The following is a 23849-nucleotide window of genomic DNA, read 5'->3' on the forward strand; positions in this document are numbered from 1 at the left end:
TTGCGTGCTAGCCAGTCAGCGGAAAGACAATACGTGATTACAATCGAGCCATTTACAGTGTACAGATACGTGATAAGAGAATAACGTTTAGTCCAAGGTAAAGCCAGCAAAGTCCGATCAAGGATAGTCCGAGGGTAGAATGGACAGCCCTGTGAGGAGGTTAAGAAGATATGTTAAGAAGATCATAGTTAAAGTAAGAAATGTTGCTGTAGGGGTAGATTTAAACGTGTGGAGCGATAGTAACGTATGATTGTAGATCCGCTTGTGTGACCGGCACGCAAAGCTGATGGATGGGGAAGCTGATGGATGGGGCGAGAGCCACTGTGGATTGTGAAAGAGTGGTCATTGCTCCTTTACAATGTTGTCAGGAACAAATGGGAAGAAGAGTCCCGATCTGAAACGTCATCTACCCATGTAGTCGTGAGATGCTGCCTGACCCGCTGAGTTACTCCAGCATTTTGTGTCTTTCTGAGGTAGGAACAAGCCCTTTATTTGGGTAGGATAAAGTAATATGATGGTGCAGAGCCATCAGCTGGCCACTGTTGGTATAGCAAGTTGCCTTCATGAAAGTTGATCGATAAATTGGAGGAACAGTACCTCATGTTTCACTTGGGGGGCTTGTTCCTCAGCGGTATGAACATTGACTTCTCTAACCTCAAGTGACCCTTGCTTTTCCTCTCTCTCCATCCCTCCCCCCTTCCCAGTTCTCCGACCAGTCTGACTGTCCCCGATTGCATTTGATCTGTTTGCTTTTGTCACCGTCTCCAAGCTCACAATGATCTATTCCACATTTTCCTTGAACTTCATCTCTTCTGAAGAAGGTTCTCGACCCAAAACGTCACCCATTCCTTCTCTCCAGAGATGCTGCCTGTCCCGCTGAATTACTCCAGGTTTTTTTGTGTCTATCTTCGGTTTAAACCATCATCTGCAATTCCTTCTTACACAACTCATCTCTTTTAATGCCTTGTTTTCACACCTTACCCTTCCTTATCTCTGTGTCTCTCTCTCCCCTGACTCTCAGTCTGAAGAAGGGTCTCGACCCGAAACATCAGCCATTTTCCATCTATCCAGAGCTGCTGCCTGTCCCACTGAGTTACTCCAGCATTTTGTGACTATCTACCAATAATAAATACCTCTTCCAGTTAATGTGACGGATTTAAATTGCAAATCTACTAATAAATACAGCTTGCATTAATGTTAGGAAGACAAAAATGCTGGAGAAACTCAGCGGGTGAGGCAGCATCTATGGCGAGGAGGAATAGGCGCGTTTCGGGTCAAGACCCTTCTTCAGACTTCAGACCCGATTAATGTTGATGCTTTTGCTCTGTTTATTCCATGAATAGAGCTGCAAAGGGAAGCAGTTTATTCAAGGACCTTCTGCAATAATTTTGTATTTTATCTTGCACATCTCTGGTGAAATTCGCATTGATTTCCCCGTCTCAAATTGCCCTGAGACGCTTGCAATTCTTTGTAGTAGTTTCACAACTGGGACGCAAGGCCGATTTCAAGTGTAATTAGAGTGGTCCACGGTGCGTAGCTGCAGTGATAGACAGACTAGATCCAGTCAAGGATAACGGATATCCTTGCCTAATATACATCAATGAATCATTTATTTCAGTCTGGCCAGCATGGCGATCATTTTACTAAAACGTGCTCTATTATATGATGCATAAAGATGTTGAAAGGAGATTTACTAAACATTGCGATTAGTGTGATTCATGCAACAGACTATCAAAGCAGGGGATCAAGCAAGTAAGTAAAATATAATGTGTAGGGAGGAACTGCCGATGCTGGTTTAAACCAGTAGGTTAATTGGCTTTGTATAAATGTTAAAAATTGTCCCTAGTGTGTGTAGGTGGGCCGAAGGGTCTGTTTCCACGCTGTATCTCTAAACTAAATTAAACTCCCTTCCATTAGTTGCCGTTTACTTGTTCTATTTTCATGGTTGAAACTCGGTTTCAGGATAAATAGGCTATCAGAGTGAAATCAAAGATAGGCACAAAAAGCTGGCAGCATCTCTGGAGAGAAGGAATGGGTGACATTTCGGGTCGAAACCCTTCTTCAGACTGAATTCACTTGGGGCAATGTTTATAGCACATGGCCTTGAGTGTAAACTGTTGACTTAAGGGAACGGTTAGAAATTATATCCTCTGGAAAAATGTTTCTGATTTGAAAGAAAGCCAAGATAAACAAGATGGATGCTGCCATTTGACCGCACTAATATCTATGCATAGAAATGACTATCAGTGATTTTGAAGACAGACACAAGAAGCTGGAGTAACTCAGCGGGTCAGACAGCATCTCTGGAGAAAAAGAATAGCTGACGTTTCGGGTCAAGACCCTTCATCATACTGAGAGTCTGAAAGGGAAACGAGAGATATAGATCAAAGATCCTATAGCAAGATAGACCACTCCTTCTAAATGCAATGGGCTGACGTGTAGTACGCAATGGAGCGGAACGTGGGTCTTTTTTTCATCCATTTCAGTAACCCGACCCGACCCGACCCGCAGTGTAATCAGCGTTGCGGGGGAACAGTTTGTGTTAATAAATTATAATTCTGAAAATGAGGAGAAGATTTTAACCAAATAACTTTTATTTTTACGAGGATGTTTCCGTAACCGGCTTCCGTCTCCGCACTAGTATCCTTGCTCCGCTATGGGATCTTTGGTGCGGAGACGGAAGCCGGTTACGGAAATGGGGCCGAAAATTACCCACGAATCTGCCCATGACCGTACTACGTCTTTTTCGTCGAGTGATCTATCTTGCTCGCTATAGGATCTTTGATATAGATGGTGATGTAGAGAGGTGTAGAACAAATGAATGAAAGATATGCAGAAAAATAACAACGGTACAGGAAACAGGCCATTGTTAGCTGTGAGCTAGGTGAAAACAAGTTACAGACAATGAGACTCAACAAGACGACTGGTACGACATTTTGGAATACAATGTAAGTTCCAGTCATCCTTCATAATTTCAACTGCTTTCCATTCCACTAATGGGAAAAAATACTGCCTTTGTTCAATGATTAAGTTCAAGACAGGAATCCCATCAGTATGGTGCAATGATGTTTAGAAGTTCATGATGTTCTTTTTAGTTAGTAAATCTCAGCAATAGTGTATCAAATGTTCAGGCTGTCAGAGCACCGTGCAATGCCCTTTGATTATATCAAATCAACAATACCGCAGAATTCATTCTAATTCAATACAGAAGACATCCATGCAAAAAAATAAAAAACACATTGCAAAGAAATATTTAAACTGCTATAGTACAAAAATAATTTAGCATTTCAAAGAATACATTGCTCATTCTGACTCTCTGACAAAACAATAGGGTTAAATGCACATAAACACAAGTTGATGGAGTTGAGAAGAATGAGGGGGGGACCTCATTGAAACTTACCGAATAGTGAAAGGCTTGGATAGAGTGGATGTGGAGAGGATGTTTCCACTAGTGGGAGAGACCAGGACCAGAGGTCACAGCCTCAGAATTAAAGAACGTTGAAGCTAGATAGGGCTCTTAATGATAGTGGAGTCAGGGGATATGGGGAGAAGGCAGGAGAATGAGGTTAGTAGGGAGAGATAGATCAGCCATGATTGAATGGCGGAGTAGACTTGATGGGCCGAATGGCTTAATCCTGCTCCTATCACTAATGATCTTTAAGAATGGACTACAGTGTGTTGGATTACAAGTCATGGCTGACTCATGCTTTGTAAAAGAAAATTATGATTGCATTTCATGTTAAACGCGTCTCGACTCCGGCGATGTAGAGTAATCGCTTTACTCTTCATCAGGACGACAGATCGAACTTAAATGTCACAATTAGGGCAGCTAACACTGAAACAGTTGGCATTGTACCACATTTTCACCAAAGGAATTAAAATTAATTGGAAGTAGACAAAAATGCTGGAGGAACTCAGCGGGTGAGGCAGCATCTATGGAGAGAAGGAATAGGCGACGTTTCGGGTCGACCCGAAACGTCGCCTATTCCTTCTCTCCATAGATGCTGCCTCACCCACTGAGTTCATCCAGCATTTTTGTCTACCTTCGATCTTTCCAGCATCTGCAGTTCTTTCTTAAAAATTAATTGGAAGATCAGTTGTCTTGAGATCATTCTTCACAGCTTGTACAGTATGACACTGTGTAAACGACCACTGGCTGCTTTCCAAACCTATCGCAACCAAAATTAACTCTATGGTCACTTTATACCTTCCTTGCTTAATTATTACTGTCTGGAAGCCAGCAGACCAGCAAAACTGTGAATGCCCCATTGTAAAGCCGAGGTGAATGCAGAAATTAAGTCTGCACAACTAGTCTCTCAGATCTGCACGACTGGCTCAGAGCATTTGAATACAGTGCAGACAAAAGGACAGGCACAAAGTGCTGGAGTAACTCAGTGGGTCAGGCAGCATCTCTGGAGGAAAAGGAATAGGTGACGTTTCAGGTCGGGACCCTTCTTCAGACTCTTCTTCGGATCCCGACCCAGAACATCACCTATTCCTTTTTCTCAAGAGATGCTGCCTGACCTGCTGAGTTACTCCAGCACTTTGCGTCTATCCTTGGTATAAACCAACATCTTTGCTTCTGCAGTGAATACTGTTGTTTCCTCAAGGATTTACCTCAAAAGAGGCATAATTTGCAGTTTGCCCCCTGCTCCGGCACATTCTCATGGTTATTTTGAAGCAGATTACTAAACTGGGTCACATGTTTAAGAAGGAACTGCAGATGCTGGAAAAATCGAAGGTAGATAAAAATGCTGGAGAAACTCAGCGGACGAGGCAGCATCTATGGAGCGAAGGAATAGGCGACGTTTCGAGTCTATCAGAAGCAAAGATACTAGAGGAGCAAGATAGACCACTCCTACGAAATCCAATGGACTGACGTGTAGTACGCAACGGTACGTCACTTCCGCCATTTTAGGAATAAGACCCTGACCTCCATTATGCCTCTTGCAATTTAATCCACGTCAGTCCATTGGATTTAGCAGTTTATCTTGGTCTATTTTAGCCTTCTTTGATAGTCCATTATGATCTTTGTTTATAATAAATAAGGTGCTTCTTTTTTTTTAATTAAAAAGGGAAACTGCATTTATCTTTGATCAGAAGGTTCTCGACCCGAAACGTCACCTATTTCCTTCGCTCCACAGATGCTGCCTCACCCGCTGAGTTTCTCCAGCATTTTTATCAAACTGGATCACATTGTCATTTATATATTTTGATTGATCTTTACCCCGTGAAGGTGAGAACAGGGTGGAAGTTGGTAGGCATGAGTAATGAGTTATCAAAATTAATTTCCGGGTTTGTTTTGATTCTCAACGTCTTTGATTATTTAAACAAACATCTGGAAAGTGAGCGAGATGATCGCTAAATGATCTTGCCAATAATTTCTCATTTAGGATTTTCAACACGATTTTGCGGGCCCTTTCTATTTCTGCAGGCCATCGTTCTGTTTCTGAGCGCAGAAATCCTTCAGTCTGTCGAACTTGGCGCCCCAGTTGCTGAGATAGTCGGGGCTCAAGTCCTCGTCTGCGTTCAACGTGCCCACCGTGCTCAGGCTCCCCGCGGGCGACCCCCGCCCCTCGAAGCAGTAAATGTGGACCGTGTCCTCCGGAAGGGCCCTCAGGTCGTGGTCTGCGTCCCAGATAATCTGCGACACGTAGTTCTTGAAGTCCGGGCCGCCAGATTGCAGGGGTTCCGAAAAAATCACGTTTGGGTGAGTCCTCTTGTTGAGCAGCGTCTCTTCCGGAGAATCAGTGGAGCCTCTCACCTGAGCGGCACTTGTTGTGGACGAGGACTGACTCAGACTCGCACGCAAAGGTTTCTTCAGTTCACTGATGTCGTAGCCGTTCTAGGAGAGATTTAAAAAGCGTCACGAATTACATTAGAGTCATAGAGTGATACAGCGTGGAAACAGGCCCTTCGGCCCAACTCGCCCAGACCGGCCAACAAGTCCCAGCTGCACTAGTCCCACCTGCCCATGTTCATGCCCATATCCCTCCAAACCTGTCCTATTCATGTACCTGTCTAACTATCTCTTAAACATTGCAAAAGTACCTGCCTCAACTACTTCCTCTGGCAGCTCATTCTATACGCCCACCGCCCTTTATGTGAAAATGTTACCCCTCAGATTCCTATTAAATCTTTTCCCCTTCACCTTGAACCTATGTCCTCTGTTCCTCAATTCACCTACTCTAGGCAAGAGACTCTGTGCATCTACCCAATCTATTCCTCTCATGATTTTATACACCTCTATAAGATCACCTCGCATCCTCCTGCGCTCCAAGGAATAGAGACCCAGCCTACTCAACCTCTCCCTATAACTCAGACCCTCTAGCCCTGGCAACATCCTTGTAAATCTTCTCTGTACCTTTCCAGCTTGACAACATCTTTCCGATAACATGGTGCCCAGAACTGAACACAATAATCTAAATGTGGCCTCACCAACGTCTTATACAACTGCAACATGACCTCTCAACCTCTATACTCAATACTCTGACTGTTGAAGGCCAATGTGCCAAAAGCCTTTTGACCACCTTATCTACCTGCGACTCCACCTCCACCATTGTGAGATTCAAACAGTAGAAAAGGTCATGTAGCATTTATTTCGAGAGGACTAGAATATAAAAACAAGGATGGAATGCTGAGGCTTCATAAGGGAATGGTCAGATGGCATTTAGTTTAGTTTAGTTTACGAGTTTAGTTTGGACTATTGTCAGGTGTACCGAGGTACAGTGAAAAGCTTTCTTGCGTGCTAACCAGTCAGCGGAAAAACAATCCATGATTACAATCTAGCCACCGACAGTGTACAGATGCATGATAAAGGGAATAACATGAATAATATTTTGTGCATTTGGAGCATTGTGAGCTGTTTTGGGCCCCATATCTGAGGAAGGAATGTGCTGGAGTTGGAGAGGGTATGAGCAGCTTTATGAGAACGATCCCACAAATGATTGGGTTAATATACCATGAGTGTTTGACGGCACTGGGCCTGTCCTCGCTGGAGTTTAGAAGGATGAGCGGGTACCTCATTGAACCTTAGAAAGGCCTGTGTAGTGTGGATGTGGAGAGGATGTTTCCACCAGTGCAAGAGTCCAGGACCAGAGGCCACAGCCTCAGAATAAAATGACGTACCTTTAGAAAAGAGACGAGGAGAAATTTATTTAGTCAGATGGTAGTGAATCTGTGGAATTCTTGCCACTGAAGGCTGTGGAGGCCGTCAAGGGATATTTTTAAGGAGGAGATTCTTGATTAGTACGGGTGTCAGGGGTTATGGGCGGAAGGCAGGAGAATGGGGTTGAGAGGAAAAGGTAGATTAGCCATGATTGAATTAGCTAAATTTGTCCCTAGTGTGTAGGAGGATAGAGCTAGTGTACGGGGTGACCGCTGGATGGCATGGACTTGGTGGGCCGAAGAGCCTGTTTCCACGGGGTTGGCAGCTAAACCAACATTGCTTTGTTGTCACCTTCTCCCAGCAAACCAGGATCGATTCTACACTTTCCTTGATCCCCATCTCCTTTGATGTCTCGTTTTCACACACTTTACCCTTCCTTATCTCTGTGTCTCCCTCTCCCCTGAGTCTCGGTCTGAAGAAGGGTCTCGAACCGAAACGTCACCCATTCCTTCCCTCCAGAGATGCTGCCTGTCCCGCTGAGTTACTCCAGCTTTTTGTGTCAGCCTCGCATCGGGATACCTGGTCCTGCTCTCCGCCTCCTTCCTCGTCGTAGTTGAGGATGTTTTCCCGTACATCCTCCCAGCTCTCTCGCTCGACAGGAATGTGGTAAACTCCTCCTTTCTGGAACTTGGCTTTTCCACACGCACCCCAGACGCTGACGCCGATCGCCAGAACTGCAACATCAGAAGATACGAGAGGGTTTCAGTCGCAAGTTATCTCGAATCTCAGAAAATCAGCTGTATTTCGAGAATCAGGAGTGTTTGATTGTCAACGGAACAATGAAATTCATACTTGTTGCAGCCTAACAGATCTGTAAACACATTGTAACAGTGCGGAAATATGCCCTTCGGCCCATCGAGCCCGTGTCGACCAGCGATCTCCGCACCCTAGCACTATCCTACACACTGGGGACAAACTTACAATTTTTACCGAAGCCAATTAACCTGCAAACCTGTACGTCTTTGGAATGTGGGAGGAAACAGGAATTCCCGGAGAAAGCCCACGCGGTCACAGGGAGAACGAACAAACTCCGTTCGGGCAGCACCCGAGGCCAGGATCGAACTCTAACACCACCCGCGCCACTGTGTTCTATGGTCATTTGTATTAAATCTGTCTTCCATCATAGATGGGCTAGATAATTTCAAACATCATAATTTAATCCATTTATGAAAAGTTTAATCAAACGGAAGCAGGGGAGGAGCAAACATCCTCGGTGAAGACGGGTCAGAGAGATTGGCAAGCGTAGGAAGGAACTGCAGATGCTGGTTTAAACTAAAGAGAGATACAAAAAGCTGGAGTAACTCAGCGGGTCGGACAGCATCTCTGGAGAATAGGTGCCATTTCGGGTCGCGACCTGACTCCAGTCTGAAGAAGGGTCTCGACCTGAAACGTCACCTTGCAGCGACACCTAGTGGTGGCTTGTGCAAGTGCGTGACCGCGGGTGTGAGTTCGCGGGGCTTTTCTCCTCATCTCCTCAGCGCTCGTCCCGATAGCAGGAGCTATTATACAGTTGGCTGACTCTGCACACGGTTTTCCGAGTACTCTAACTTGTTTGTTGATCCACAATAAAAATTGTTTCCCTCAACCTGCCTGTCTCGCCAGAACCTATTCCTTTTCTCCAGAGATGCTGCCTGACCCGCTGAGTTACTCCAGCTTTTTGTGTCTACCTTCGATTTAAACCAGCATCTGCAGTTTGGCCCACCGAGTCCACACTGACCAGCGATCCCCGCACACTAACACTATCCTACACACACTAGGGACAATTTACATTTACACCAAGCCAATTAACCTACAAACCTGTACGTCTTTGGAGTGCGGGAGGAAACCGAAGATCTCGGGGAAAACCCACGCAGGTCACGGGTCCGAACGCGCAAACTCCGTGCAGACAGCACCGATAGTCGGGATCGAACCCCGGTCCCTTGCGCTGTAAGGCAGCAACTCTACCGCTACGCCACCGTGCAGCCCTGTATGGGCAATATATTAAAGCAGTACCTATTAAGAGGATGAGGCAGATGCTGATGGACAAGATGGAGGTGATGTTCAGCCCTGCTGGGATTCCCAATGTCACCATGCTGGTCTCACAACGCTGCCCTCTGTATCCTTCTGCACAGCGGCAGGCAAACTGCTGGGCTGTTTGGGTGGCGCATGTGCCTCCGTTGTGACATGTCCATGGCCCACAAGGTGACATTGTACAGCCCTCCAGACCAGTATCATTACTCCGCACTGACACCTGGCCCGCTGGACACCTGCGTTTTAGAGATCGGAACACAAACAGGAAGCTGTCAGAATGGAATTAAAAGGTACTATCATAATGTTTGAGAGACATTTGGACGGATGTATGAATAGTTTGAAGAAGGGTCTTGACCCAAAACATCACGTATTCCCTTTCCCCAGAGATGCTGCCCGACCCGCTGAGTTACTCCAGCTTTTTGTGCCTGTCTTCGGTTTAAACTAGCATCTGCAGTTCCTTCCAACATGTGAATGGTTTAGTTTAGTTTAGAGATTCAATAGACAATAGACAATAGGTGCAGGAGTAGGCCATTCGGCCCTTTGAGCCAGCACCGCCATTCAATGTGATCATGGCTGATCATCCCCAATCAGTACCCCGTTCCTGCCTTCTCCCCATATCCCCTGACTCCGCTATTTTTAAGAGCCCTATCTAGCTCTCTCTTGAAAGTATCTAGGGAACCCGCCTCCACCACCCTCTGAGGCAGAGAATTCCACAGACTCACCACTCTCTGTGAGAAAAAGTGTTTCCTCATCTCCGTTCTAAATGGCTTTCTCCTTATTCTTAAACTGTGGCCCCCTGGTTCTGGACTCCCCCAACATCGGGAACATGTTTCCTGCCTCTAGCGTGTCCAAACCCTAAACAATCTTATATGTTTCAATGAGATCCGCTCTCACTCCAGAGTATACAAGCCCAGCCGCTCCATTCTCTCAGCATATGACAGTCCCGCCATCCCGGGAATTAACCTTGTAAACCTACGCTGCACTTCCTCAATAGCAATAAAGTCCTTCCTCAAATTAGGGGACCAAAACTGCACACAATACTCCAAGTGTGGTCTCACTAGGGCTCTGTGCAACTGCAGAAGGACCTCTTTGCTCTTATATTCGATTCCTCACGTTATAAAGGCCAACATGCCATTCGCTTTCTTCACTTCCTGCTGTACCTGCATGCTTACTTTCATAGACTGATGTACAAGGACCCCCAGATCCTGTTGTACTTCCCCTTTTCCCAACTTGACGCCATTTAGATAGTAATCTGCCTTCCTGTTTTTGCTACCAAAGTGGATAACCTCACATTTGTCCACATTAAACTTCAGAGCGGAAACAGGCCCTTTAGCCCACCGAGTCCGCGTCGACTAGCGAACCTGGACATTAGCCCTATCCTACACATGCTTGGAACATTTTACAATTTTACCAAGCCAATGAGCCTACAACAAGTACGGCCTTCGGAGTGTGGGAGGAAACCGGAGCACCCGGAGAAAATCCACGCGGTCACAGGGAGAACAGACAAACTCCGTAGATCGTCGATCGTCGGGATGAATCTGCCCCCCTTGCGGCCGGAGCTCTGGAGCCGGCAGATCCGTTCCCATCGCCGACTTCTGAGGCCGGACTTTGCGAGCGGCCCGGCGGCCTAGGCTGACGATCAGCCATGATCATATTGAATGGCAGTGCTGGCTTGAAGGGCCTGCACCTATTGTCTATTGTCTATTGTTCCAGCACCGTTGGACTCCTCTCGGAGGCTGTGACCTCAAAAATAATTTCACCATTGACCTCCGTTGGTCTGGCAAAACGGATAATCCTGAAGGGCTCCGGAAACCAATGGTGCCGGAAAGTGGGTGGGGGACCTGTATTAATGAAGTGTTAACAATCACTTACCTGCACTCATATTTTCTCCACAAATCTACACAATAAAAGGGGGTAGAACAGGGTCTGCTGCTGCAGACATTTGAAAGGCAGCCATTTGTTACACCCCTTCGATCAAGAGTTGCAGTTAACATTGTATTCCTTCCATCCATTGGTAATAGATGACCATTTAATCGAACGTCACTCATGCAGCCTAAATACAAGCAAAGAAAAAGCAGTTTAACTCCGACACCTCTATTCTCACTTGGTCTTTTCACAAAATTAGATATTTTTGATAGAAAGTTTGTTTAGACTCGACTTTAAAGAAAAGGCATGGAAACAGGCTCTTCGGCCCACTGAATCCGTGCCGACCAGCGATCTGCCGTACACTAGCACTATCCTACACTCTAGGGACAATTTACAGAAGCCAATTTCTTGATTAGTACGGGTGTCAGGGGTTATGGGAAGAAGACAGGAGAATGGGGTCGAAAGGGAAAGATAGATCAGCCATGAGTGAATGGTGGAGTAGACTTGATGGGCCAAATGGCCAACTTCTGCTCCAATCACTTATGACATGAAGATACAGAATGGACCAAACGTCGAAGGCTGAGGTGACCTCTCATAGAAGGATATGAAATTGTGAGAGACAAATGGCCTGATTTTGCCCTGATAATTTATGAACTTATTAATGTACAAATCCGTATGTCTTTGGGATGTGGGAAAAAAATGTGTTATGTATCATGTGATAGGAGCAAAATGTGTTCGGGTTAGGTTTAGGGTCCATTCGGCCCATCAAGTCTACCCCGCCAATCAATCGTGGCTGATCCATCTCTCCCTCCTAACCTCATTCTCCTGCCTTCTCCCCAGAATCCCTGACACCCGTACTAATCAAGAATCTATCTATCTCTGCCTTAAAAATATCCACTGACTTGGCCTCCACAGCCTTCAGTGGCAAATAATTCCACAGATTCACCACCCTCTGACTAAATAAATTTCTCCTCGTCTCCTTCCTAAACGAACGTCCTTTAATTCTGAGGCTATGACCTCTAGTCCTAGACTCTTCCATCCTCCTGTACCTCCACTCTATTCAGGCCTTTCACTATTCGGTAAGTTTCACTGAGGTCCCCCCCCTCATTCTTCTAAACTCCATCAACTTGTGCTCTTGTGCATTCAAAGCCATTGTTTCTCAGAAAGTCAGAATGAGCAACGTTCCCTTCGAAACGCTCAGTTACTTTTGTACGACGGCAGTTTAAATATTTTCGCCGCAAAGTATACATTTTTTTTGCACGGTTATCCTCCGCGTCACACCTTGAAAGTCACCGGGCGAAACCTCGTGTAGGCTCTTTCCCAAAACCAGGCTGGGAGCGTCCGTCAGGATTTCCCGGTGGGTTCCCAGTGGAGACGTCACCTCCAGGCCTCCTCCCCCACTGTTGAGACGCAACGTGAATTCATTGTCGTAGCGCTCCATGTTGGCCAGGGTCCACTGTCCACTATCCACACGTAATGTTTGAACCTTCAGTGAATGCTCCTCATCACCGAGGTTAACTCGGATGCCAAAATACCCACTGGCAATCTAGTTCATACAAGGAAATTAAATTAGGAGCAGAGAACAAAATATGACTTAAAACATTAAAGTATTAAAACAATAATACTTAGAGCCCTGTCCCACGGTGCCAGTTCATTCCAAGAGCTCTCCCGAGTTTAAAAAAAAATCAAACTCGTGGTAAGCACGTAGCGGGTACGTCGGAGCTCGGGGACGTCTCTTAGCGGCTCGTTACGCTAACGGCAGGTACTCGGGAAGACTCGCTAACGGCAGGTAAGCTCGGGAAGACTCGTGAAGATTTTTCAACATGTTGGAAAATGTCCACGAGAGCCCCGAGTACCGACGAGCGGCCATTACCGTAAATCTCCGAGTTCGAATCAGGGCAAACTCGGGAGAGGTCTTGGAATGAACTCGTACCGTGGGACAGGGCTATACACGACTTAAAGAGCAAGGAAAATCTGAGGTGTAATTTTCGTGGTCAGATACATGACCATTTTTCTATGTCCCTTTATCCACTCATATACTGTATAATTAGTTTAGTTTAGGGATACAGTGAGGAAAAAAGGCCCTTTGGCCCACAGAGTCCAGACCGACCAGCGATCACCACACTCTAACACTATACCACACACACTAGGGGCAATTTACAATTTTACCAAAGCCAATTAACCTTCAAACCTGTACTTCTTTGGAGTGTGGGAGAAAACCCTCGCAGGTCACGTGCAGACAGCAGCCGTAGTCAGGATCGAACCCGGGTCTCTGGCGCTGTCAGGCAGCAACTCTACCGCTGCGCCACCGTGCCGCATTAAATCCTTTTGTGGATTTCATATATAGAGGCTTCACAATGGACCACCTTAATCCCTGAACAATTGTATAACCATACTTGGACAATGATCAATATCCCAACAATCTCAGTGGAAGATTTTAATTGCAATCTCTGATAAATTGGTAATTCCCAAACCATGTATGTTTATTCTCCCCGCAGTGTGGACTCACCCGCCGCGGACCAAGCTCGGAGGAGGCCTCGCTGGAAGGACCCGCCCGGTAGGCCCGTGGTCTCCGGTGGGACCGGGAACCCGCCCGAAGGCTCGGCGGTCGGCGTAACCGGGAGAGGGCTGGAGACGTCGGGCGCGAGGAGCAAGGGCCGGTGGGAGGGTGAACCGGGGTAATGCCTCCAGCGCCCTGGTCATGGTCGGCGGCAGGAGGCGCCCCTGGGACACAAAGACGGCCGGGAGAGGAGAGGGGCGTCGGTTGGCGGGAACTGCTCCAGTACATCGAGCACGCGGGCCGACTGGACTTTGAATAATGACGCCAAAGATGGCGGCGACCGCATGCGTGATATTTGTGCAAGGGTAATACGCGCAGGTGTAATATCTGCAAAAAGGATTCTACAGATGCTCCCCGATTTACGATGCTTTGACTTACGATATTTTCGATTTACGATGGGTTTATCGGAACGTAACCCCTTCGTAGGTCAAGGAGCAGCTGTTCTGTGCAGTTTGCAGTTACAAATAAAGCACCATTGACTATTGATTATTGATTATTTAGTACATTTAGTACTGGGCAGGTTTTTGGGTGTCACCTCCAGTATGATGTATTCGCTGGTGTCCTTGGACATGAGGGTGAAGAGGGAAGCGTTGGCGCTGTGGGTACGGAACATCAGCTGCACCTGTGTCCTGCGGGCACTCAGAGCCCCTTTCTGCTGGTACTGAATCACGCTGTCCTTCCCAAATGACCATTCAGGCAGAGCTACGGGCGAAACAGAAGGTGGCAATAAACGATAGACAACAGACAATAGGTGCAGGAGTAGGCCATTCAGCCCTTCAAGCCAGCACCGCCATTCAATGTGATCATGGCTGATCATCCACAATCAGTACTCCGTTCCTGCCTTCTCCCCATATCCCTTGACTCCGCTATCTTTAAGAGCTCTATCTAACTCTCCCTTGAAAGCATCCAGAGAACCGGCCTCCACCGCCCTCCGAGGCAGAGAATTCCACAGATTCACAACCCTCTGGGTGAAAAGGTTTTTCCTCATCTCCGTTCTAAATGGCCTACCCCTTATTCTTAAACTGTGGCCCCTGCTTCTGGACTCCCCCAACATCGGGAACATGTTTCCTGCCTCTAGCGTGTCCAATCCCTTAATAATCTTATATGTTTCAATAAGGTCCCCGCTCATCCTTCTAAATTCCAGTGTATACAAGCCCAGTCGCTCCATTCTATCAACATATGACAGTCCCGCCATCCCGGGAATTAACCTGGTGAACCTACGCTGCACTCCCTCAATTGCAAGAATGTCCTTCCTCAAATTTGGAGACCAAAAGTGCACACAATACTCCATGTGTGGTCTCATTAGGGCCCTGTACAACTGCAGAAGGACCTCTTTGCTCCTATACTCAACTACTCTTTTTATGAAGGCCAACATGCCATTCGCTTTCTTCACTGCTTGCTGTACCTGCATGCTTACTGTCGGTGACTGATGAACAAGGACCCCCAGATCCCGTTGTACTTCCCCTTTTCCCAACTTGAATCTTGAAACATGAAGCCATGAAACATTCAGCAGGACAACACAAGACAAAGAATTGAAAGATAAAACCTTTTCAAAAGTTCATGGGTTATCGGCCCATCAAGACTACTCCGCCATTGATAAATACAATCAGATCAAGCTCCACTCCAGTAGATGGAGCAAAGGGGGAGATACAGAGTGCAGAATATAGTTCTCAGCATTGGAGGGCATCAGTTCCATAGACAGTCATATGCCCGCAATAGAGTTGAATCAGACAGTACAGTAACTTATGGAAGGACCTGTACAGAACCTAATAACAGAGAGGAAGATTAATTTCCTCCTCTTGTCCCCTGAAAAACAGAGCACTCTTGTATAGAGTGGATGTGGAGAGGATGTTTCCACCAGTGGGAGAGTCTAGGACCAGAAGTCACAGCCTCAGAATTAAAGGACGTTCCTTTAGGAAGGAGATGAGAAGGAATTTCATTTGTCAGAGGGTGGTGAATCTGTGGAATTCTTTGCCACAGAAGGCTGTGGAAGCCAAGTCAGTGGATATTTTTAAGGCAGAGATAGACAGATTCTTAATTAGTACGGGTGTCAGGGGTTATGGGGAGAAGACAGGAGAATGGGGTTAGGAGGGGAGAGATAGATCAGCCATGATTGAATGGCGGTGTAGACTTGATGGGCCGAATGGCCTGATTCTGCTCCTATTACATATGACCTGCTGACAATCCCCTTTAGGAGCGGCCGTTACCTTTCTCACACTTGTATCCGGTGTAGCCGGGTCTGCAGTCACAGCTGAACGATCCCCATTCTCCTAAACATTTTCCGTGGACACCACAGGAATACGTGCCGGCACTGTGACAGACTTCGTCAGTCGCCGCGCAGCCGGGGCCACTGTCCACGAACTCTGCGGGATTCGCCAGGTCGTACACCTGGCACCAGAGACAAATCGCCAGTAAGTTATCTGCCCATGAGCATCTTCGAATTAAACACACATTTACACCTTTATGGTTTCAGTTTACTATTGTCACGTGTACCGAGGTATCAAGGGATGTGGGGAAAAAAGCGGGAACCGGGTACTGATTTTGGACGATCAGCCATGATCATATGAAATGGCGGTGCTGGCTCGAATGTCAGGTTGGGGGGAGTTCCCCCCGCCACGGGTACCATGTAATCCCGTGCTACCCGCTCCATGGTCGGATAGTCGGCGACTAAACCGTCTCCCCCACCTGGTTTGCCAGGTGAGGAGGGGGCTGTGGACCCCCAGCAGGAGCAAAAACAAGACCTGTCAAAGGGCGGATGAGCTCCTAGCGAGCCGACGGCCATCCACACTTCAGTAGAAGTTGCGATCACTGTCGTACACGGCATTGTAAGGAATGATGATAAAGCACACACAACACACCAAAACCCTACACTTCCAGCGGCGGAAGTCCGCAGGAACTGGAAGACAGAGACATGTGGTGCGTCCGTCACCGTTCCCGTTGGAAACTGGCACCACTGTGTCTCTAATGTTGTCAACGATGATGAATGAATGAATGAATGAATGGCCTGAAGGGCCGAATGGCCTACTCTTGCACGTATTTCTATGTTTCTTTGTTTCTAAAAGTGACGAAATGTGAAGGGCGGCACGGTGACTCAGCGGTGGAGTTGCTGGCTTACAGCGCCAGATATCCGGGTCTGACCCTGGCTACGTGCGCCTGTTTTTATGGGATTTCCACATTCTCCCCGTGACCTGCGTGGGCATTCTCATGGAGTTCCAGTTTCCTCCCACACTCTAATGACGAACAGGTTTGTGCTGGCCGGCGCGGACTCGGTGGGCCAAATGGACTGTTTCTGCACTGTATCTCCAAACTAAACTCAACACAAGGGGTTAGTCAATCGGGACAGAGATAACAACATTTTTCTTCATCCAGAGAATGAGTAAGCTTTGGAATTTGCTGCTTTACCTAACAATGTAGGCACGGTCCATCAAAGACAGAGATCCGGCGGGCACGGTGGCGCCGCGGTAGAGTTGCTGCCTTACAGCAAATGCAGCGCCGGAGACCCGAGTTCGATCCCGACTACAGGTGCTGTCTGTACGGAGTTTGCACGTTCTCCCCGTGGCCTGCGTGGGTTTCCCCCAAGATCTTCGGTTTTCTCCCACACTCCAAAGACGTACAGGTATGTAGGTTAATTGGCTTGGTAAATGTAAAAAATGTCCTTAGTGGGTGTCGGGTGGTGTTAATGTGCGGGGATCGCTGGTCGGCGCGGACCCGGTGGGCCGAAGGGCCTGCTTATATTAATAAAGGTAAAGGGATATGGGGTTGATGCTGGAAGTTTAGGTTTATTATTGTCATGTGTACAGTGACAAGCTTTGTTTTGCATGCTATCCAAACAGATCAGATAATACTGTACCTAAATACAATCTCATCACAAGTACAACAGGCAGAGCAAAGGAAAGGTGCAGAATACACCGAATATAGTTTAGTTGAGAAATACAGAGGAAACAGGCCCATCAAGTCAATCATGGCTGATCTATCTTTCCCTCTCAACCCCATTCTCCTGCCCTCTCCCCGTAACCCCCGACACCCGTACCAATCAAGAATCTGTCAATCGCCACCTTAAAAATATCCATTGATTTGGTCTCCACAGTTAGGGTCGCCAACTTTCTCATTCCCATATAAGGGAGAAAAGGTCAAAATGCGGGACAGATTCCCGACGGCAATTTGTTGACGGACTCGGCCGTGGCTGGGTGAATGATGAGTTGGCCCGGGTGCTGGACCGCACACAAAGCCCAGCCGGCGGGCCAGCTGAGGAGTTTTGGCCCGGGCCGCAAAGTCCAGCACCCCATCCAACTCATGAACCGATGATCGGCCATGAGAAGGAGGGGTGGTGGTGGTGTTGGCGGTAAGCGAAGGTCTGGAGGTCGGACAGCTGGCCGGGCTGCCGACCGACGGGGCCACGGGCGAGGGGCTGCTGCTGCTGCACTCCATGGGCTGCACTACATCGGGACGGGTGAGGCGGGCCCGGACGCAGCGCTCCAACCCGACAGTCTACTCGACCCGAGTAGTAACAGTCAAATACGGGACAAGGGCGGTCCCGTACAGGACAAACCGATTTAGCCCCATATACGGGATGTCCCGGCTAATACGGGACAGTTGGCGACCCTACCCACAGCCTTCTGTGGTAACAAACAACTGCGTTGTCTGAATAATTATCATCAACCTGAAAAGTTAACTCTGTTTCTCTCTCCACAGATGCTGCCTGATCGGCTGAGTCTTATCAACACTTTTTGCTTACCTTGCTATCGACGTTTAGGTTCCTTACGCAGCCTGCAAACCCTCTGAAGTCCAGCTGGTCATGAAGATGTGGTTGGAACTTCTTAATTCCGCCCAGCTGAAGAGGTTGTTGGACATTTAAAAACCTGACAGAGATGAAAGGACAGCTCAAACCACAAACAAGAACAACATTGTGCCGGATGGAACTGCAGATGACGGTTTACACCGAAGATAGACACAAACATGCTGGAGTAACTCAGCAGGGTCGGGCGGCATCTCTGGAGGGAAGGAATGGGTGATGGTTCGGGTCGAGACCCTTCTTCAGACTGAGAGTCAGGGGAGAGATAGAATGGAGATATGGAGGGGTAAGGTGTGAAAACAACAGATCAAAGCAGACGATGGTCAAGGAAATGTAGAATGGTTCATTGTTGGCTGAGGGGAAGGGGACAATGAGGCATACAAGCAGTAAACTTTAATCAGGAGGACAGTGAAACTAGTTGGAGGCCTAAGTTTGGGGTTACTTGAAGTTAAGAGAAATCAACATTCATACCGCTGGGTTGTAAGCATGAACAATATCATCCCTTCGATGGTAGGGAAGTCATTACTTGTGATGGACCGGGCAGTGTTCTGAATGGCCTAATTCTGCTCCTATGTCTAGTTCTTATGGCCTTATAGGGGTGGAAGATTGCAACCTTCACGTGGTCCACCCTGTATCGACGAATGCAATCAACCCGACGTACACAATCAAATAAGATCAAATAGAACAAGTTGTCCTACAACTTTAGGCTGTGCACGCCATACGCAAGAAGAAGAAGATGGTCTTATAGAGTGATACAGTGTGGAAACAGGCCCTTCGGCCCAACTTGTCCACACTGGCCAACATGTCCCATCTACACGTCCCACCTGCCTGAGCTTGGCCCATATCCCTCCAAACCTGTCCCGTCCATGTACCTGTCTAAATGTTTCTTGAACAATTACGACATTATCAGCCTCAACTGCCTCCTCTGGCAGCTCGTTCCATACACCCACCGCTCTGTGTGTGAAAAAGTTACCCCTCTGGTTCCTATTTAATCTCTCCTATAACATGGTGTCCAAAACTGAACACAATAGTCAAACTTTGGCCTCACCAACGTCTTATACAACTGCCACATGACCTCCCAAGTTCAGAGAGATTCCGGTGTCAAAACGAAGAATACCGTGGCCACTCTGACATTGAATTGTACAAGGAATCATTTAAAAAAAAGTGACGGAATGTACGATCCAGGGGTGGTTGCTAACCTAAACACAGAACATAGTGCTGCACGGTGGCGCAGCGGTAGAGTTGCTCCCTTACAGCGCCAGAGACCCGGGTTCAATCCTGACTACAGGTGCTGCATGTACGGAGTTTGCACGCTCCCGCTGTGACCTTGTGGGTGCTTCTCCGGGTGCTCCGGTTTCCTCTCACATCCCAAAGATGTGCAGGTTCGTAGGTTAATCGGCTTCTGTGAATTGCCCCAGGCGTGGTGTGTCGGATAGAACTAGTGTACGGGCGATCGATGGCATGGACCCAGTGGGCCGAAGGGCCTGTTTCCTTGCCGTATCTTAGTTTAGTTTAGTTTAGAGACACAGCGCGGAAACTGAGTCCGCGCCGACCAGCGATCCACGCACACCAACACTATCCTACACGCACTAGGGACAAATTACATTCATAGCAAGCCAATTGACCTACAAACCTGCACGTCTTTGGAGTGTGGGAGGAAACAGAAGACCTCGCAGAAAACCCACGCAGGTCAAGGGGGGGACGGGCAAACTCCGTACAGACAGCGCCCGTGGTCAGGATCGAACCTGTGTCTCTGGCGCTGTAAGGCAGCAACTCTACCACCATGCTGCCCTATATCTAAACTAAACACATACATTATACATTAAAATATTTGTTACCTTGCTTCCCCGGGTGTTTCCCCAGAAATTTCACACATGTTGCGGTCCATTTCTGATGAGCCTTTGCCTGTGCCTTCCTTCTCATTCACAACAGCATTGTTGCAATGGTCAAGGATCATACTCACTCTCTGTAAATAAATGAAGATGTATTTGAATACCGTCGTACTGCATAATCCATAATACGTCTATGAATTCAATTATCCAATACGCTGAAGCATTGTAATAACAAGGAACTGTGGATGCCGGCCGGTATATATCAAAGTTATGGGCCTGTCCCACTTGGCAATTTTTTTGGCGACTGCCGACGACTGTCATAGTCGTATCAGGTCGCCGAAAAACCGGCGACAACCTACGTCATCCTGTCGACAACCTACGACAGCACCTACGTCAGGAGAAGTCAAGCTACGCTCATTGACGTCAAACCCACTGTCGCCGAACATTTTTCGACATGTTGAAAATTTAGCGGCGACCAGAAAGACGCTACGACTCTTTGCGCGACTGAGGAGACGACGCCCGGCGAACATGTGGCGACAAACTGGTCGCCTGTAGTTGCCTAAAAAATCGCCTAAGTGGGACAGGCCCAATAGACACAAAGTACTGGAGTAACTCAGCAAGGTCCAGCAGCATCTCTGGAGTTTAGAAGGATGAGAGGGCATCTTATTGAGACATACAAGATTATTAAGGCTTTGGACACGCTAGAGGCAGGAAACATGTTCCTGATGTTGGGGGAGTCCAGAACCAGGGGCCACAGTTTAAGAATAAGGGGTAAGCCATTTAGAATGGAGATGAGGAAACACTTCTTCAAACAGAGAGTGGTGAGTCTGTGGAATTCTCTGCCTCAGAGGGCGGTGGAGGCCGGTTCTCTGGATGCTTTCAAGAGAGAGCTAGATAGGGCTCTTAAAAATAGCAGAGTCAGGGGATATGGGGAGAAGGCAGGAATGGGGTAACGATTGGGGAAGATCAGCCATGATCACATTGAATGGCGGTGCTGGCTCGAAGGGCCGAATGGCCTGCTCCTGCACCTATTAAATAATAATAATAACAATAAACTTTATTTCGGACTCAAAGTCCAGACAAGGGACAACATTACATAAAAATACATTGCATATAAAAACATCATAAAACACATATGAAATCTTAGTATATCACTTATAAAAGCATCATAAATTATATATTAAAAAAAACCACAATACATGAATTAAAATCCAGACTAAAAGAATGATCAATGTCCTACAACAAGACAACGATACCAGTGTCTCCACAACTGGGATTTGTAGCGTGTAGTGCTAAACATTATGTTTGACAAGGCCACAATAATCACATTTTTAGAGTCATTTATCCTGCAAATGAATTTATACATATGATTTCTTAGGATAGCTTCTAAAGTACTGACTTCTGCAGCCACAAACATGATGTACCAGCACTGCACCATCTAGGTTTCCTTAGCAGTGTTCTCTATTGCCTATTGTCTATAGAACATGGGTTCGGGGGGGGGGGGGGCGAAGGGGTCTCGAAATATCAAAACATTGCATTTGTCTTTTAGTCCTGGAGTATTGTGTGCAGTTTTGGTCTCCTAATTTGAGGAAGGACATTATTGTTATTTAGGGAGTGCAGCGTAGGTTCACAAGGTTAATTCCCAGGATGGCGGGACTGTCATATGATGAAAGAATGCGTCGACTGGGCTTATTTTCACTGGCATTTAGAAGGATGGGAGGGAATCTTATAGAAACATATAAAATCCTTAAAGGACTGGACAGGCTGGATACAGGAAAATGTTCCCGATGTTGGGGGAGTCCAGAACCAGGGGTCACTGTTTAAGAATAAGGGGTAGGCCATTTAGAACTGAGATGAAGAAAAAAGTTTTCACCCAGAAAGTTGTGAATCTGTGGAATTCTCTGCCACAGAAGGCAGTGGAGGCCAATTCACTGGATGTTTTTTAAGAGAGTTAGATTTAGTTCTCAGGGCTAAAGGAATCAAGGTGGTATGGGGAAAAAGCAGGAACGGGGTACTGATTTTAGATGATCTGCCACATGTGCGGAAATCCTGCGGGTGGCGGGGGGACACGTTTTGAGAGGTGGGGGACAATCCCCCCCATGTTTTGTAATCCGGATTTTGAAATTCGTTGACAAAAAAAATCTATTAAAAATCTCCGCTTTCCGCGTGACAGTGGGGATGGGACTGATGATCGAGGGCGCCGATTGGACGAGAGAGACGTCGGTCAGCTGGCAGTGGGGGGGTGGGGATATGATGATTCAGCGCGATGATTGGAGGAGGGAGGTGTCGGTCAGAGGCGGAAGTAGGGGGGTGGGACTGAGGATTGAGCGCGGTGTTTGGAGGAGGGAGACGTCCTGGTGGAGCAAAGATCATAGAGCGGAGCTTGAATCGGCCCGTTCGCGGGGCTTTTCATCGCCCGGCATGGTTTAAAACCGTCCGCGGGATCTTCCACCGCCCCGCGGTCAAATTGCTGCGTCGAGGCGATCGAGGCTCCCGATGTTGAAGCCGCGCCGGGCGATGAAAGGCCCCGTGAACAGACCGTTTGAAGCCCCACGATTCGGGGCGGACAAAGCTGCTGTTGTTGGAGTTCGGAGTGGGTCACCAACCAGGTCAGCTCCCAATGTCACCGTCCACAGGGCCCACGGCCGAAGCCTCGTGTGCATGCGCGAACGCGCGTGTGTGTGTGTGTGCGAGTGTGTGTGTGAGAGTGTGTGTGTGAGTGTGTGTGTGTGTGTGTGTGAGAGTGTGTGTGTGAGTGTGTGTGTGAGTGTGTGTGTGTGTGTGTGTGAGTGTGTGTTTGTGAGTGTGTGTGAGAGTGTGTGTGTGTGTGAGAGTGTGTGTGTGAGAGTGTGTGTGTGAGTGCGTGTGTGTGTGTGTGTGTGTGAGTGTGTGTGTGTGTGAGTGTGTTTGTGTGTGAGTGTGAGAGTGAGTGTGTGTGTGAGTGTGTGTGTGTGTGTGTGTGTGTGAGTGTGTGAGTGAGTGTGTGTGTGAGTGTGTGTGTGTGAGTGTGAGTGTGTGTGAGTGAGTGTGTGAGTGAGTGAGTGTGTGTGTGAGTGTGTGTGTGAGTGTGAGTGTGTGTGAGTGTGTGTGTGAGTGCGTGCGTGTGTGTGTGTGTGTGTGTGTGTGTGTGTGTGTGAGTGTGTGAGTGTGAGTGAGTGTGTGTGAAAGTGTGTGTGTGTGTGTGTGTGTGTGTGTGTGAGTGTGTGTGTGTGTGCGGGCACCTAAATATTGTGTCCCCCCCATGTTTTTATAGCGATTTCCGCCTCTGATCAGCCATGATCACATTGAATGGCGGTGCTGGCGAAGGGCCGAATGGCCTACTCCTGCACTTGTTGTCTATGTTTCTATGTCATTATGACTTGAGTGTTATTAAAACCCTGTTCGGGTAGCCAAGTGGAAATGCAAGGAACTGCAGATGCTGGAATCTTGAGCAAAACACAAAGAACTGGAGGAATCAGTGGGTCGGGCAGCATCTGGGGAGGGAATGGGAAATGTTCTCCAAATATTCAGAAGATAAAATTTGAGCAATGCGCCCTCACCTAATCAGGATTAATATATAAACTTAATAGAATGTTTTAGTTTATTTTTGATATCTTCTCAGATGCAACAATGTGGTACTAT

General features: G+C 47.4%; 1 protein-coding gene across 1 annotated transcript in view; it reads right to left on the reverse strand.

The window, feature by feature from the left end:
- Positions 1 to 4886: 4886 nt before the first annotated feature.
- The window catches only part of LOC116972420 (neural-cadherin-like), a 145781-nt gene continuing 126818 nt past the window's right edge, over positions 4887 to 23849 (reverse strand). The window contains exons 24-32 of the mRNA XM_033020081.1: positions 20235 to 20362; positions 18340 to 18463; positions 15812 to 15992; positions 14140 to 14306; positions 12326 to 12590; positions 11051 to 11231; positions 9161 to 9414; positions 7688 to 7842; positions 4887 to 5845 (exon numbers count right to left, since the gene is read on the reverse strand). Of these exons, the coding sequence (XP_032875972.1) occupies positions 5423 to 5845; positions 7688 to 7842; positions 9161 to 9414; positions 11051 to 11231; positions 12326 to 12590; positions 14140 to 14306; positions 15812 to 15992; positions 18340 to 18463; positions 20235 to 20362 (1878 nt within the window). The 3' untranslated portion in view covers positions 4887 to 5422. The remainder of the gene's footprint in view (positions 5846 to 7687; positions 7843 to 9160; positions 9415 to 11050; positions 11232 to 12325; positions 12591 to 14139; positions 14307 to 15811; positions 15993 to 18339; positions 18464 to 20234; positions 20363 to 23849) is intronic.

Source organism: Amblyraja radiata, chromosome 4 (genome assembly GCF_010909765.2).
Source record: "Amblyraja radiata isolate CabotCenter1 chromosome 4, sAmbRad1.1.pri, whole genome shotgun sequence".
Taxonomy (NCBI): domain Eukaryota; kingdom Metazoa; phylum Chordata; class Chondrichthyes; order Rajiformes; family Rajidae; genus Amblyraja; species Amblyraja radiata.